The following is a 17996-nucleotide window of genomic DNA, read 5'->3' as shown; positions in this document are numbered from 1 at the left end:
TGGGTGTTACGCATGAGTCCTGAGTGTCAGGGAGTGCTGCTGGATTAGTGATGGGGCTGCGCTGCTTTAAGCAGCATGAGAAGTTGGTGGTGTGGTTGGCAGGAGATGTCGTATGAAGATTCATTCACTAATGTTGAACACCCACATGAGGTCATTAGACTTCTCAAAGCACTGCTGCCAAGTTCTCGAGCCCAGACTCCGAAGTTGACCTTCCTGGCCACCTGCTCCCATTTTCTCCTGAGGATGGCCCTTGAGGGTCTCCTCAGTCTGGCTTTCTTTGTCTGCCCTGGTGTTCAGTTTGCACAAATTTCCACTGCAGCAATGTTTTTGCATAATTACCTTTTAAGAAGCAGTCTGCCTTTAAGAAAGAGCAGACTGCCTATACCAGCTGAACTGTAAAGACACTGCCAGGGCTCTTTCTGTGTGCAGAGCTCACCAGTACCATTGAGAAGGAAATATTACATTGGATGCACACCAGCTAGTCAAAATTCAGATGAGGTGGGTAGATGAATTTTGCATCTTACCCACCTCAAAATGAATACGCATGGTCAGATCATGAAACATAGCACCCGCGCCCAAAAATTGGAGTAGATTTTTAGCCCTATGTATGCAGATAATTTGCCGCTGATTATAGGAAAATCACTGCTAGTGGCTGTTGGCTCACTATCAGGTTACAGGATTAACTTGAGTAAAACAGAAGGAACACTGATAACACTAGGTGCTTCTTATCTTCTACAAACAAGAACATTAAATATGTGAGTTGCAAGATGGTAAACAGACACAAATCTAATTGCATAGTTGAGTTTTGACTGCTTATGAAGAAAATATCCAGACTCAAATGCCGGGCAAGCTTTACCTTAATATTTTTTGGTCAGACTGGTGACGATTGACAAAAAAAAAGTGACTAGAATCATCAGATATATCTCAGCCTCAGGAGAAACCAATTGCCAACAATCCGATTGTCTTTTTAAAACAAAATGTCCCTCGTGCTACATAACGTTCCGTTGCTGAAAGAAGGGCCGACATACTCCTCACATATCATACAGACATACTCTCAGCTAATTTACTAGCCTCTGGGAAATGCATCAAAAAGGATTTGAATGACATATGGCGCTGCCCAGGACTAGCTGGAGAATTCCACTTCCCTTGAACATTTTCAATGTACAGGCACTAAGCTGATTAAAAAAACAAGATTTTTAAGAATGGCCCTTGAGAGACCAAAGATATAACAATATGCCATAGGTCTTTTTTTATTCTTTCACAGGGTGTTAGCATTGTTGGCAAGGCCAGCATTTGTTGCCCATCCCTGACTGCCCTTGAGAAGGTGGTGAGCCGCCTTCTTGAATCACTGTAGTCCATCTGGCATAGCATATAAAAGACCTAACTTAAATTATTGTTTGATGTTGCAAGTCAAAAGTGTGTGGAGAGAGAAGCAGAGATAACATTTCAGGTCAAAACCTTTCATCAGAATGGACTTGCTTATTCCAAGGCATCCCCTTATACCTATATTGTTTCCTTTCAGTTGAGCCAAGGTCAGTCCAAAGTGATACATCACTCTTGATGAAAGCTTGCCAATCTGAACCATTGTGGGGAATTTTTACTTGCTGGTGTGCTGGCAGCAGGGTTGGGGAGGTCTGGTGGGCGGTCCAATCCTGGAATCTGGTTGGCAGAGGGGAGTCTGATCCATGACCCTGGGAGTTGTGGGCTTTTACAGGACGGGGAGCTGTGGTGGGAAGAGGATACACTCCTGCTCCCTCTGGAGCACTAGTAGTGCTGTGAATGCAACTGTCTTCTCCCCGAGGCTGTCCTTGCCTATAGCTGCCAGATTTCCTGAGGTCAGGCAAACCCTACTGGGCACAGTTAAATGTACAAAGTGAATTAAATCCAAGGGTAACTTATTTAAAATGCCAACCTGCCTCCAGGATCCAAGATCTGCCTCCTCAGTAAAACCCAGAAGTTGACAATTTGGATTTGGCATCCTGATGCACTCAGCATTCATGCCCATTTAACCTACATCCAATCCCCATTAACCTGTTTTTTTCTCCACAGATGGTGCCTGTCCTGCTAAGTGTTTCCAGCATGTTTTGTTTTACTTTCAGATTTGCAACATCTGCAGTATTTTGCTTTTATTTAAATGACTACTTTTTAATTTGGCTTAGACCATGGATAATGGGAACATGAGTAATCAAGGTTTACTGTACTCGTTTGGCAGTACAGAACTTGAGTATTGCTGAAAAAAGAGAGATGTCTAAGATTTTCATCTTGCACTCATCAGGACAATCCACAAGAATACCAATATAAGGGGAAAACAACAATTTATACTGTATGTGAGGAGAGTGCTGATTGGTTGGCAAGTGGCTTTGCCATGGAGAATGCATCAGTGATGGTGACTGACAGTTAACTGCCTAGCATTATTTTAAATTTAAATCAAGCAGCTTGACCCTGATTAGTCAAGGCATTGCCCTGAGGAATGAGTCAGCGAATGGCTGTCACTTATTTTGTTTAGCTGAAACAGGCGCAATGTGTACACATGTTCTTTCTATCTGCAAAGAACAGGGCCCTGTATATTAATATATGTAGCTTCCAGTACATGCAAATGTGCCACACTGCGAGCCCAACTGACAATCTTAAATTGGTTACCAGAGTAATTCTTAGCACATTGAGGATTATTACCAAATGTTGTCCAATTGCGGATTCACGCCTAATGTTGGACACTGTATTTTGAGTTTTGCAAGCACGGACTGGTACGGTCTGTGCCCTGCTTGTTGCGAACAGTGGCTGGGACAGGCTGTTTGATACGATCCGCCAGTCTTTGGGACGTACAGCTTACATACCTTGCATCACACTGGCACTGAAATTCTTATGCCACATTACTCATTTGTGTGATAGGCAGAACGTCCTTTTGGCTTGATGGCAGCATCCTGTTAGTGGCGAATACCACTTGTGCTGCTACTGCATAGTAACAGTGCGAAACAGCTAGTTTCACCTGTTGCTCAAATTCCTGAGATACCTTGCCCTTCCAGGGTAACCTGAGGTAGATTGGGCACTTTTCAGGGCTGAAAGTAGTGGCCCTAAGCCCGTTCATGAGTTTGCATGATAAAAAGTACGAAATCATCTGATCAGGGTAGCCATTATCCTGCAAATGCCTTTGATGTATCCAATTTCAGCAACAAGCTTGCATGGTGAGCAAATGACTTGAGCCCTATTTACAAGGTTGCTGATAAGACCAATCTTATAGCGTGTGGAACTGTAAAAATCCCAACGCATACTATTATTTTCAATCTCATACACACACGAAAGTACATTAAATGCTAGCCTAACCTCAGGTTATACAGAAGATTTGTGCAAGTCTGGAGACCTACAATGCCAGAGACATATTATTTAGAATAGGACCGCGTAGGTAAATCAAAATTTGTGGTGACATGTATCGGTCAATAAAAGCCCTGTGAACTTATAATTTTCTTTTCCAAAACTGTAACACTGGAGGCTCTCATCATGTTGTTACCAACAATAAGACTTGCTTAGTCCATGGCAACCCCTCATGCAAACCTTTCTGTTGATCCAAGGTCATTGCAAAGAAATACATTAAGATCAGTTAGAATTTCTCTGCCAATGCCCAGGTACGGGGAAGGCAAAAACATCAACACCTACAGCTACCACCAATTAAAAGCTGCTTCACACTGGTGGTACTATCTCAGTAGTTTAGAATTTATTGTGTTCACTGTATTATTTACAAACAAATGCAGAAAAGGTGGTCAGCAGAATTCTAGCAGTGTGTTTACAGGCCTCATTTTAATTTTTTATACTAGCAGATGCACAGCTAGAGCACCATCCACTGGTTGCTTTGGGCAAAACTAATCATCTCTAAGCATCTCAGCAAATCATGAATATATGTACCAATTGCTCTCCACACTCATCAATAATCACATCAATTTGAAAAAAAGATATAAAAATTGGCATGTGACATTCATGTTTTTTTTGGGTAATTTTTCCACAGGAAGGAGTTGGAAGAAAAGATTTAACTGGGTATTTTAAAATAAGAGGATGAAATTGGTTTTGGGCAGTAACATAAAACGAGCAATAACAAATCAGCAACATGTTTCAAACTCCACCCCGATTTTTTAAACAAACTAGGGACTGAGAGGAATTGTAATCTAAACAGAAAAATAAAAAACTGCATGCTGTTCACAACAAATACATAAGTTATAAAACAAAACGGACATACCTAGAGAAAACAAATAACCAATAATGCCACCCATCACAAGAATGTGCATATTAAAAAATGCTTAGTTAACAAAGCTACAACAAAGGCTAGAGCACAAAATAAAATGGTGATGCACACAACAAATCATCTTGTGTAAACTCACTTTGAGAAAGAAAGATAATTACAGGTCAGCATCAGGCTAATGATTGTCTGCATAAACTTTAGGTGACCTAGTCACCCATAGTCCCACTGCTATGTCATTCACAAGAACAGTACATCCATCCTGAATGACCATCTATATCTGCTTATTCTCTTATGAGGAAGTTTTATTGGGCCTTAATTGACCCATTATTAGGTGGAGGACTTAAAAGTTGTAATGTGATCCTGCCAGGAAAAGCAGGGGAATCTATTCAGTTTCGCCGTACTTCCAGACTGGAGCTCTGGAGCAACAGCAATATCAGACTGTTCTACTCTACCCTAAAAGCTTGTTCAAGAGACCAGCTTGGCCAGAGGACCTTCAAAGCAGGGAGAGAAATAAATGAACAGAAAGCAAAATAAAGAAATATAAAGATAAATAAATTACTTCTCTCATAGCTACAAACGAACAATCGCCGAAGCAATGAACAAATAATTGTGTTCTGTATCTGTCACCATTCCAAAGTCAAGCTCTGTGGATTCTTATGCTCGAATTTTGGCTCTGAAATAAACTGTAATTTTATTATTACCTCACCTGCAGTTACTGCATTGTAATTAAGGATGGAAAATTTGTAATAAACTCAGTGATGCCGTACAAAGATTTATGTTACAACTATTACATAAGAACAGTTGTATGTCTAGTGTTGGGCCTGTTCTCCCAATCAATCCATTAGGAGTGTTCCACCAGTAAATTAGATCATGGCTGATCTGTACCTCAACTCCATTCTCGACTGGCTTTAATCCATCTCCTGTGGTATGTTTATCAATCAATCTTAGTCTTGAAAATTTCAACTGCCTCAGCAGCTAATCCACAGCCTTTTTGGATACAGGGTTCTAGATTAAACATTAGACTACAATACAGTGGGATGGAGTACAATATATTAATTTAATAATATTTTCCAGATGATATTCACGTTGTTTATAAAGCCACCTGGATTTCTTGGTTAAATTAGTGCCAAACATATAATGTTCGCTGCTGTGTATTTTCAACTTGTTTTCAGAAATTTCCAGTATTTTGTTGTTTTAGTAATGTTTATAATTGTTCTGAATATTTATATGTTAGAGGAACAAGATTAAGTAAAAGATCCCAATCTTGCAATGGCTATAGCTCAAAAATGAAACAACTTGCATTTAAATAATGTTTCTAACATAATCAAACGTTCAAAGGCATTTCAAACAACTGTTATCAAACAAAATTTGACACCGACCCTTGTAACATAGCAAGACAGGGAAAGGTGAGTTTTAAGGAGCATCTTAATGGTGGAAAGAGAAAAATAGAGACATTGCCTGACTAGGAACTAATGTAGCTCAGTTGCCTACGAAGGTGGTGGAAGCTATATGTACCATCTACAAGATGCACTGTAGAAACTCACCACGATCACTACCATCTAGAAGGACAAGGGCAGCAGCTACATGGGGACACCATCACCCTGAAGTTCCCCTTCAAGCCACTTATCATTCTGACTTGGAAATATATCGCCGTTCCTTCACTGTCACTGGATCAAGGCCCTGGAACAATCCCTAAAAGCACTGTGGGCGTACCTACATCACGTGGACTGCAGCAGTTCAAGAAGGAAGCTCACCATCATCTTCTCAAGGGCAATTAGGGATGGGCAATAAACACTGGCCTAGCCAGCGACGCCCACATCCCGTAAATGAACTTTAAAAAAGCAGAGGTGATCAATGATTTCAAAAGTAAATTGGATAGGCATTTGAGAGAAATAAACTTGCAGGGCTACAGGGATAGAATGGGAGAATGAGGCTAACTGAATTGCTCTAAAGAGAACCGGCATGGACTCAATGGGCTGAATAGCCTCCTTCTCTGCCATAATGACTCTATGATGGGATGACTCCTGGGATGGCAGCATTGTCATATGAGGAGGGATTGGGTGGGCTAGGCCTGTAATCACTGGAGTTTGAAGAATGAGAGGGGATCTTATTGAAACGTATAAAATTCTGACACGGCTGGACAGACTGGACGCAAGGATGATGTTTCCTCTGGCCAGGGGGGTCTAGAACAAGGGGTCACGGTCTCAAAATACTGGGCAGGCCATTTAGGACTGAGATTAGGAGAAACTTCTTCACTCAGATGGTGGTGAACCTGTGGAATTCTCTACTACAGAAGGCAGTGGAGGCCAAGTCACTGAATATATCTAAGAAGGAAACAGATAGATTTCTTGACTCTAAAGGTGTCAAAGGGTATGGGGAGAGAGCGGGAGTATGGCATTGAGATAGAGGATCAGCCATGATCATATTGAATGGCCGAACAGGCTCAAAGGGCTGAATGAACTACTCCTGCTCCTATTTTCTATGTTTCTATTAAGAAATTAATTGAGTCACTTGTGAACGCTGCCCATCCCACCTTAAGGTTGGCAGGCAGGCGAAAAGCCCAAGCGACCATCGCATTTTTCAGGGAACCTCATCCACAGGCGGGATGAGGTTTCCTGAAGCTTTTATTAAATAAATAAATAAATTTCCACAAATATAAAAACATGTCCCCACTCATGTGACACAGTCAGATGAGGGGACATGTTTAAATAATTTTAAAAATAATTTTTCATTACTGTAATATTCATTCTGCCTCAGGGAGATTGCTATGCTCCTCCGTGCGCATGCACGAAAGAGCGCTGGCCTTGACTCTCCCTCCTCCCCCCGCTTGCACAGGTAGTGCTGAGCGCCACCGACCGCGTATTACGCAGGGCGGGCCTTAATTGGCCCGCCCGCACAAAATGGCAGTGTGGAGCCGATCGCGGGCGGCGACCAGCTCTGCGCCCGCCCCCACCCAGCCCACTTGCCATAGGAAAAATCCTGTCCTATGTTTCTGTGATGGATGAACAGGACTTGGTGTGAGTTAGGATACAAGCTGCAGGGCTTAGGATGAGCTCATGTTTATGTAGCTTCTATTCCAACTTACTTGCTGCTGCAGATCATTTCTCGTCAGATATCCGAATATTTAAGTTTTTTTTTAGTAATCCTTTAATATACTAATGTGCAAACATTTTTACATTGTACATTATTAAGTTTGACAAGTGAAGGAAAACAAGAATGTAGTGCCACAGGCACAATTGTGAATAAATAAATCTAATAATGAAAATAAATATATTATAGACGCATTACTGTTTAAATAAGGGGAAAGGATAATGGAAAAAAATTGAAGGTAAGATGTAAGATGAGGAAGACTTCATAGATGTTACAAAAAGATCCTGATGATTTTGATAGTTGAGTGGTTTATTCATCAACAGAAAGGCAGTGCATGGGGAGTGCACCATGTGATAAAAACTGTGAGGGATATTCTCCCACCTTTCTATTTTATAACTATTAAATACCACCAGCAGTGACTGTGAAAAATAACAGCATGAATGCATAACAAATTAATTTATCACAATGTTACTGACCTGGACCAGTAAGTGTCCTGAGCTGCAAAGATATGTATCACTTGTTCTGTTGGCATCATTAATCTCCTTCATTAATTGCACTAAAGTTTCAATTAAACCTTTGTTGAGCAGGTCCTTGAGTAGGATCATGTTTCCAGAAAGGAACTTGATGGTTCCCATACAATATAAAAAAGCATCGATGTTACCAAGTGGATCTGTAAAACTGAAGACCTCCACCATGCAATCTGCAGAGAATACACTCTTTAGTAAGTTTATTAAATTAGTTCAAATGATTAAACAGTTATTTAACCCAACATCTTACTTGTGTTTCCTGTTCACCAATGTCAGAAAAAAACACAAAATCTTAATTTCAGACTTCTTATTTAATGTTCATTTGTATTCTCCAACTTGTGTAATAAATATTGGAAAGTCCTTACATATTTGAAAGAATGTGAAAATAATCATTCAAATATTACTTTGTAAATTGCTTTACAGTTTATCACATGATTTATAGCTGCATCTTTTAATAACTTAGTAGCAATTTCATAGAAACAAATTTAGGAACCCTGCTAATACCTGAAATTAACATTTGTACTTCAGTCTTTGGAGGATATATCCTAGGTACAGCATAATGAGCCTCAGGTCTCTAGAACTATACTTCAACACAAATCTATCTATGCCACATTGAACAATGTCTGAAAGAGATATGAAATCCTAATTCTTATACTTTTATGTAACATTAATATTCATTACATTTTTGGATACATACCATACAACCTGTAAGATAAATAGAGCAAAGCACTTACAATCATGTACTTTCAATATCTGAGACACCATGAGATGGTAAAGGAAAGTAACTGTCACAGCTATATAAAGGTCCCAAACACAACAAAGCAAAGATTGAGAACTCAGCAGTGTGTGGGAATTTGGGAGCAAACCCATACTGCATCAATCTTAACATTTCACACATTACTGCTTCAATGTGCCCCTTTACCCATTCTGCTCTTGCATATGAGTTGTTTCTGTAATACAAAGAGTCAATGAGTCATTCATGGCACAGAAGGAGGCTTGAGTCCATGTCGGCTACCATGCAGTAAGTCCCACTCCCCCACTTGATCCCCACAGTCCTGCAAGTCTATTACCTTTAAGTGCCCAAGCAATTTCCTTTTGAAATCATTGATCGTTTCCACCACCCTCATGGCAGAGAGTTCCAGGTCATTATCACTCGCTGTGTAAAAAGGTTCCTCCTCACATTCCCCTGCACCTCTTGCCCAAAATCTTAAATCTTCATCCACTAATGCGTGTACCATAACCAATTGGGAAGAGTTTTTCCTTGTCTACCTTGTTTTCATTCATTCACAGGGTATGGGCTTCGCTGGCTGGGCCAGCATTTATTGTCCATCCCTAGTTGCCCTTGAGAAGGTGGTGGTGAGCTGCCGTCTTGAACTGCTGCAGTCCTTGTGGTGTAGGTACACCCACAGTGCTGTTAGGAAGAGAGTTCCAGGATTTCAATCCAGCGACTGTGAAGGAACGACGATATATTTCCAACTCAGGATGGTGAGTGACTTAGAGGGGAACTTTCAGGTGGTGGTTTTCCCATTTATCGGCTGCCCTTGTCCTTCGATATGGTCGTGGTCGTGGGTTTGGAATGTGCTTTTAAGGAGCCTTGGTGAATTCCTGCAGTGCATCTTGTAGATGGTACACACTGCTGCCACTGTGCGTCAGTGGTGGAGGCAGTGGATGTTTGTAGATGTGGTGCAAATCAAGTGGGCTGCTTTGTCCTGGACGGTGTCAAGCTTCTTGAGTGTTGTGGGAGCTGCACTCATCCAGGCAAGTAGGGAGCATTCCATCACACTCCTGACCTGTACCCTGTAGATGACGGGAGTCAGGAGGTGAGTTACTCATGGCAGGATTCCTCGCCTCTGACCTGCTCTTCTAGCCTTTGTATTTATATGGCGAGTCCAGTTCAGTTTCTGGTCAATGAGTAACCCCCAGCATGTTGCTAGTGAGGGATTCAGTGATGGTAATGCCATTGAACGTCAAGGGGCGTTGGCTAGATTCACTCTTGTTGGAGATGGTCATTGCCTGGCATTTGTGTGGCGCGAATGTTACTTGCCACTTGTCAGCCCAAGCCTGGATATTGCCCAGGTCTTGCTGCATTTGGGCATGGAATGCTTCAGTATCTGAGGAGTCGCGAATGGTGCTGAACATCATGCAATCATCAGCAAACATCCCCACTTCTGATCTTATGATGGAAGGAAGGCCGTTGATGACCTTACAGGGGAGGCGGTGGCATAGTGGTATTATCACTGGACTAGTACTCCAGATACCCAGGGTAATTCTCTGGGGACCTGGGCTCGAATTAGCAGATGGTGAAATTTGAATTCAATGAAAAATCTGAAATTAAAAGTCTAATGATGAGCATGAAACCATTGTTGATTGTCGTAAAAACCCATCTGGCTCACTAGTGTCTTTAGGGAAGAAATCTGCCATCCTTACCTGGTCAGCCATACATGTGACTTCAGACAATAATGTGGTTGACTCTTAAATGCCCTCTGAAATGGCTTAGCAAGCCATTCAGTTCTCAAGGGCAATTAGGGATAGGCAATAAATGCTGGCCCAGCCGGTGATGCCTACATCCCACGAATGAATTTTAAAAAAGCTGAAGATGGTTGGACCTAGGACACTAACCTGAGGAGCTCCTGCAGTGATGTCCTGGAGCTGAGATGATAGACCTCCAGCAACCACAACCATCTTTCTTTGTGCTAGGTATGACTCCAACCGGTGGAGAGTTTTCCCGTTGAATCCTATTGACTCCAGTTTTGCAAGGGCTCCTTGATGTCACACTCGATCAAATGCTGCCTTGATGTCAAGGGCAGTCACTCTCATCTCACCTCAGGAGTTAAGCTCTTTTGTCCATGTTTGAACTAAAGCTGTTAATAAGGTCAGGAACCGAGTGGTCCAGGCGAAACCCAAAATGGGCGTTAATGACAGGTCATTGATAAACAAGTGCCTCATGATAGCACTGTTGATGACCCCTTCCATTACTTTACTGTTGACCGAGAGTAGACTGATGAAGTGGTAATTGGCCAGGTTGGATTTGTCCTGGTTTTTGTGTACAGGACAGACCTGGACGATTTTCCACATAGTCGGGTAGATGCCAGTGTTGTAGCTGTATTGGAACAGCTTGTCTAGGGGCGCGGCAAGTTCTAGAGCACAAGTCTTCAGTACTATTGCCGGAATATTGTCAGGGCCCATAGACTTTGCAGTATCCAGTGCCTTCAGCCATTTCTTGATATCACGTGGACTGAATAAAATTGGCTGAAGACTGAAATCTGTGATGCTGGGGAGGCCAAGACATGTCTTCCACTTGGCAGTTCTGACTGAAGACTGTAGTAAATGCTTCAGCCTTATCTTTTGCACTGATGTGCTGGGCTCCCCCATCATTGAGAATGGGTATATCTGTGGAGCCTCCCCCTCCAGTGAGTTGTTTAATTGTCCATTACCATTCACGGCTGGATGTGGCAGGACTGCAAAGCTTAGATCTGATCCATTGGTTGTGGAATGGCTTAGCTCTGTCTATCACTTGCTGCTTTTGCTGTTTGGTACACATGTAGTCCTGTGGTATAGCTTCACCAGGTTGACACCTCATTTTTAGATATGCCTGGTGCTGCTCCTGGCATGCCCTCCTGCACTCTTCATTGAACCAGGGTTGATCCCATGGCTTGATGGTAATGGTAGAGTGGGGAATAGGCCGGGCCAGGAGGTTACAGATTGTGTTTGAGTACAATTCTGCTGCTGCTGATGGCCCACAGCACCTCATGGATGCCCAGTCTTGAGTTGCTAGATCTGTTCGAAATCAATCCCATTTAGCACAGTGGTAGTGCCACACTACATGATGAAAGGTATCCTCAATGTGAAGGCAGGACTTCGTCTCCACAATGACTGTGCGGTGGTCAATCCTACTGATACTCTCATGGACAGATGCATCTGCAGCAGGCCGGTTGGTGAGGAAGAGGTCAAGTATGTTTTTCCCTCTTGTTCATTCTCTCACCACCTGCTACAGACCGGGTCTAGCAGCTATGTCCTTAAGGACTCGGCCAGCTCGGTCAGTAGTGGTGCTACCAAGCCACTCTTGGTGATGGACATTGAAGTCCCCCGCCCAGAGTACATTCTGCACCCTTGCAACCCTCAGTGCTTCCTCCAAGTGGTGTTCAACATGGAGGAGTAACGCCATTGAATGTCAAGGGGCGATGGTTAGATTCTCTCTTGTTGGAGATGGTCATTGCCTGGCACTTGTGTGGCATGAATGTTACTTGCCACTTGTCAGCTCAAGCCTGGATATTGTCTAGGTCTTGCTGCATTTGGACATGGATGGTTTCAGTATACGAGGAGAAGCTGAACATCATGCAATCATCAGCAAACATCCCCACTTCTGACCTTATGATGGAAGGAAGGTCATTGATGAAGCAGCTGAAGATGGTTGGGCCTAGTTCACTAACCTGAGGAACTCCTGCAGTGGTGTCCTGGAAATGAGATGGTTGACCTCCAACAATCACAACCATGTTCCTTTGTGCTAGATATGACTCCAACCACTGGACAGTTTTCCCCCTGATTCCCATTGACTCCAGTTTTGCTAGGGCTCCTTGATGCCACACTAAGTCAAATGCTGCCTTGATCTCAATGGTAGTCATCCTCACCTCACCTCTGGAGTTCTGCCCTTTTGTTCATGTTTGAAGTAAGGCTGTAACTAGGTCAGTAGCTGAATGATCCTGGTGGAACCCAAACTGAGTTTCAGTGAGTAGGTTATTGCTAAGTAAGTGCCACTTGACAGCACTGTTAATGACCCCTTCCATCACTGTACTGTTGATTTAGAGCAGACTGATGGGGCAGTAATTCACTGGGTGGATTTGTTCTGCTTTTTGTGTACAGGACATACATGGGCAATTTTCTAAATTGCCAGGTAGATGCCAGTGTTGTAGCTGTACTGGAACAGCTTAACAAGAGGTGCAGTAAATTCTGGAGCACAAGTCTTCAGTACTATTGCTGGAATATTTTCAGGGCCCATAGACTTTGCAGTATCCAGTGCCTTCAGCCATTTCTTGATATCATGTGGCGTGAATCGAATTGGCTGAAGACTGGAATCTATGGTGCTGGGGAGGCCAAGATGGATCATTCGCTCGGCACTTCTGGCTGAAGATTGTATCAAATGCTTCCACCTTATCTTTTGCACTGATGTGCTGGGCTCCCCCATCATTGAGAACGGGTGTATCTGTGGAGCCTCCTCCTCCAGTGAGTTGTTTAATTGTCCGCCACCATTCACCAATGGATGTGGCAGAACTGCAGAGCTTAGATCTGATCCATTGGTTTTGGAATCCCTTAGCTCTGTCTATTTCTTGCTGCTTATTCTGTTTGGCATTCAAGTAGTCCTGTGTTATAGCTTCACCAGGTGACACTTATTTTAGGTATGCCTGGTGCTGCTCCTAGCATGCCCTCCTGCACTCTTTATTGAACCAGGGTTGATCCCTTGGCTTGATGGTAATGGTAGAGTGGGGGATATGCCAGGCCATGAGGTTACAGGTTTTGGTTGAGTACAATTCTGCTGCTGATGGCCCACAGCACCCCATGAATGCCCAGTCTTGAGTTGCTAGATCTGTTTGAAATCCATTCCGTTTAGCACGGTAGTAGTGCCACACAACATGATGGAGGGTATCCTCAATGTGAAGAAGGGACTTCGCCTCCACAAGGACTGTGCTGTGGTCACTCCTACTGATACTGTCATGGACAGATGCATCTGTGGCAGACATCTTGGTGAGGACGAGGTCAAGTATGTTTTTCCTTTTTGGTTGCTCCACCACCTGCTCAGACCCAGTCTAGCAGCAATGACCTTCAGGGCTCGGCCAGCTCGGTGAGTAGTGTTGCTACTGAGCCACTCTTTGTGGTGGACATTGAAGTTCCCCACCAAGAGTACATTTTGTGCCCCTGCCACCCTCAGTGCTTTCTCCAAGTGGTGTTCAACATGGAGGAGCACTGATTCATCAGCTGAGGTGGGATGGTAATCAGCAGGAGGTTTCCTTGCCCATGTTTGACCTGGTGCTGAGACTTCATGTGGTCCAGAGTCGATGTTGTGGACTCCCAGGGCAACTCTCTCCCAACTGCATACCACTGTGCTGCCACCTCTGCTGAGTCCATCCTGCCCGTGGAACAGGACATAACCAGGGATGTTGATGGTGGTGTCTGGGACATTACCGTGAGCATGGCTATGTCAGGCTATTGCATGATTAATATGTGAGACAGCTCTCTCAATTTTGGCACAAGCCCCCAGATATTAGTAAGGAGGGCTTTGCAGGGTTGACAGGACTGAGTTTGCCATTGTCGTTTCCGGTGCTTAGGTTAATACCCGGTGGTCCATCTGGTTTCATTCCTTATTGACTTGTTTTTAGCAATTAACAACCCAATTAACATGTGTCTACACTTTTCAAATTGACTAGTAGTATCTAATAGTACATTTATATTATGCAACGTAACAGTATAGCACATTTCCTCATGACAATTCTATTTTTTCACTATTTTGGAACTTAAATATTTTTAGAGAAGTTTAACTTACCCAAAATTTTATCATTTTGGAATAGAACATCATTATTCTCACTCCTACTAACTTTGAACATCAATTTACAGATATTAAGGAGATTTTTGCCGCTCACTTTGAGCTAGAAAAGAAATAAATGACAAAAAAGTAACTAAATATGAAGGTAAAATTATTCAGTTACGATACTCGAAGAATATTCCTGAATTAAACTACTATAAATCTCTAATAATGACATCACAATCACAATTTATTTTGTGGGTATCGTCGCATATTAAAAGCTTCAGAGCACATTAAAAACTGATATCAATAGTACAAATGCAATAAGTGGCCCAAATAGTCTGGTGGCAGAGTGAATACTGAACCTTCAACTTTGGATTCTAAATTTAACCAAGATTATTAACTTGAACATCTCTTCAGCAGTTCTTCATAAATTTGGAGAGTCAAAATGTCTAACTAAACATCACAAATATATTCTTCCAGAGGACAGTATTAAACAGTAGTGTGCTGAATTAAAGAAAGAGCCTTTTAAAAATGCTAGTTTCAAAGTTCATCATAAATCTGCTGCGTACTTGTTTACTTTACAACCAACAGCATGGCTATCAGCCCTCTCTGTTATTAAAGACTAAATCAGACAGTAACGTCTGATGACCACACATGCGCAGTTAAACATGGAAATCACGCCCAAGTTGCCCTGCTTCTCCAGAATCTTCACTATACTTTCAGCTAGAGACTCAGCATTGAATTGCATGGAACAGCATGAAGTTGCTGCACTTACATGATTGAAACCCACTAAACTTGCCAGAAAAGGTAGGCCAGAATATTGATGTCGGTATGTGGGGGTGGGCCCGACACACCGAAGCACAAAATGACATGCGATGAAGTCAGACGTGCGTCCCGACATCATCACGGGTCATTTAGGTCTTTTGTTCGGCGGGCTTGCGCTGAAAGCAGCTGCGCGCCCGCTGAACTGTCAAAGGCCTATTAAGGCCATTAGGAAAGTAATTTAGATAATTAACAGCGCTGCCCGTCCAACCCTAAGGTTGGTGGGCAGGCAAAGAGCCCAAGCGGCCTTCGCATTTTTCAGGAAACCTCATTCACGGATGGGATGAGGTTTCCTGAAGGTTTAATAAAGTCAATAAATAAATTTTGCTAAATATTGACAAACATGTCCCAGCTCATGTGACACTGTCACATGAGGGGACATGTGTAAATCATTTTTCTCTTACTTCATTATTTAAAAATTTCAATATATACTTACTCTTTCGTGCGCATATGCAAAAGAGCGCAGGCCCCGACTCTCCCTCCTCCTCCCGCCTGCACAGGTAGCACTGAGTGCTGCCGGTTGCACATCACGCTGGGCAGCCTTAATTGGCCCGCCCACGTAAAATGGCAGTGCGCAGCCGATCGCAGGTAGCAATCGGCTCGCGCCCGCTCCCGCCCAGCCCGCCCGACATAGGTTAAGTTTCTGGCCTTAGGGTTTGTCCAATCCGGTGTTAGCAAATTTTTAACAGTGTGATCAGTCTTAATTGCTGCAAACAACCTCTGTGGCATTGAAAATTAAATTTCAAGTCTTATTTGGAGTCTCGCTCTTTTACCTTTTAATTATAGCTGGAAATTAAAAATAAATAACCAATGCAAGTCATTTTTAAAAAATCTTTCTCTCTCAATCAAATCTTCCTTTCCCTTTCCATAAAAAGCTTTCTGTACATGTTTTGGCATTGAATTAAATATTCTAAATTACACTGCCAAGTTCATACTGTGTGTGCCGGATTCACGAGAATGGGATGAGGAACTTCAGCTACATGGATAGATTGGAGAAGTTGGGGCTGTTCTCCTTAGAAAAGAGATTAAGAGGAGGTTTGATAGAGATTTTCAAATGCATGAGGGGTCTGGACAGAGTGGTTAGGGAGAAACTGTTGACAGTAGGGCCAATAATCTGATTTAAAGGGATTGGCAAAAGAAGCAGTGGTGATATGAGGAAAAACTTTTTTATGCAGTGCATGGTTAGGATCTGGAATGCCCTGCCTGAGGGTGTGGTGGAGGCAGATTCAACTGAAGCCTTCAAAACAGAATTGGGTAATCATCTAAAGCACAAATATTTTCAGGGCTCTGGGGACCTTGTGGGGGAGTGGGACAAGGTGAGTTGCTCTTCCACAGAGCTGGAATGGACACAATGGGCCAAATGGCCTCCTCTTGTGCTGTAACCATTCTATGTTTAATAATTCTTCCTTCTGATCAGTTAAAGACTTGAACAATTGCTTGTTTTATTCATATAATTTCCAAATATCCTATTGAGGATGCAGCACTAAAATGGTTTTCTAATTGCACAGATTCAAGTGTGAAACCCCATAGAAAGTCTGTGGGTAAGTCTAATGAATGGTTGACACAGCCGACATCAAATTCTGGGCTCATTAGTTTTGGTTAGAAATGGACACCCACTTCAACTGCTAAAACCTAAAAGCCAATGATTAGAAATAGGGCTCCAGAACTCTACAAAGGTTCAAACTTACCGCTAGTATGAGTTTAGCCAGCTGAATGGAGAGCTGATCAGAGCCAACATCCACCAGCTTATACAGTGTTTTCAGAAGAACAGCTCTCCTTTTACACATTTTTCCCAGCATGTTCCCCTCTTGCAATATACGATGGAGACTGGAACATGTTTTACAGAGATGTTCCACATCGTTGCCTAATCAGAATAAAATAATAACTTTATTTTACATTCATGTTCTGCAATTAGAAATAATTGGTTCCTCATTGAATCCTCTTTATTTTGGTCTCAATTTCTGCAACTACTTAATTTCTGGGACCAATCTTTATTTTGTGATAAAGCAATACTTCTATGCTCTAACAGCAAGAACTGTAAGAGACAATGTTAAACCAGCAGAATGCTAGAGAATAAGTTGAAAATACCAGCTATTTGCCCTTTCCCATATATTCCCTGCTTCCAATATAAAATAGTGACATTAATGAGGTACTTATCTTTTTGAAAAAAATGCCATTTTAAAATAAGGCGTGAACAAAAGGTTGGCCAAAGAGGTGGGATTTAACAGAGGTCTTAAAGGAAGAGGGGGAGGTGTATAGGCAGAAGAGTTCATGAAGGCAATGATGTGGCAAAGTTTGGAGAGGTGGGAAGGTGATATAAGAGGCCTGAGCCAGAGAAAGTGAGAGTTGGCGGGGGAGGGAAGTTTGTAAGAGGAGCAATGTCATGGAATTTCAAAATATTAAATCTGATACATTGGGGCACTGGGGGCCAATGCAGTTTAGTGAAAACAAGGGTGATGGCTGAGCAGGGCTTGGTATAAAATAGGATAAGGACAGCAGAGACTGTTATGAAGGTGGGAGTCAGCAGTCTTTGTGATGGAGAGGATATGAAGTAGAAACCTCAGGTAGTGGCCATATGATGCTATGGTTGTGAACAGTCAGGTTCAGCCTTAAACAATGATCAAGGAAAGGCCAAGCAGATGACAGGTTTTAAAATCTAAATTTTAGTTTAGTCTTTGTTTCTGCTTTCAAAGCTCAAAAGGTTTAGATCTAATATCATGAATATATAAATAATTGTTTCAAAATCTGTTAGTGAATCTAAACATACAAATTTATTGCTCTCCTTAATTGCCTTCTTAACAGAACCTCCTTG

General features: G+C 42.4%; 1 protein-coding gene across 9 annotated transcripts in view; it reads right to left on the bottom strand.

Annotated features, from left to right (window-relative positions):
- The window catches only part of armc2 (armadillo repeat containing 2), a 208248-nt gene that overhangs the window by 85633 nt on the left and 104619 nt on the right, over positions 1-17996 (bottom strand). For all 9 annotated transcript variants that reach the window (XM_078542539.1, XM_078542541.1, XM_078542543.1 and 6 more), the window contains exons 8-10: positions 16873-17048; positions 14381-14483; positions 7795-8018 (exon numbers count right to left, since the gene is read on the bottom strand). In XM_078542539.1, the coding sequence (XP_078398665.1) occupies positions 7795-8018; positions 14381-14483; positions 16873-17048 (503 nt within the window). The remainder of the gene's footprint in view (positions 1-7794; positions 8019-14380; positions 14484-16872; positions 17049-17996) is intronic.

Source organism: Cetorhinus maximus, chromosome 5 (genome assembly GCF_964194155.1).
Source record: "Cetorhinus maximus chromosome 5, sCetMax3.hap1.1, whole genome shotgun sequence".
Lineage (NCBI taxonomy): Eukaryota > Metazoa > Chordata > Chondrichthyes > Lamniformes > Cetorhinidae > Cetorhinus > Cetorhinus maximus.
The sequence above is the reverse complement of the archived record's forward strand: the minus strand, read 5'-3'. Positions and strand labels throughout refer to the sequence as shown.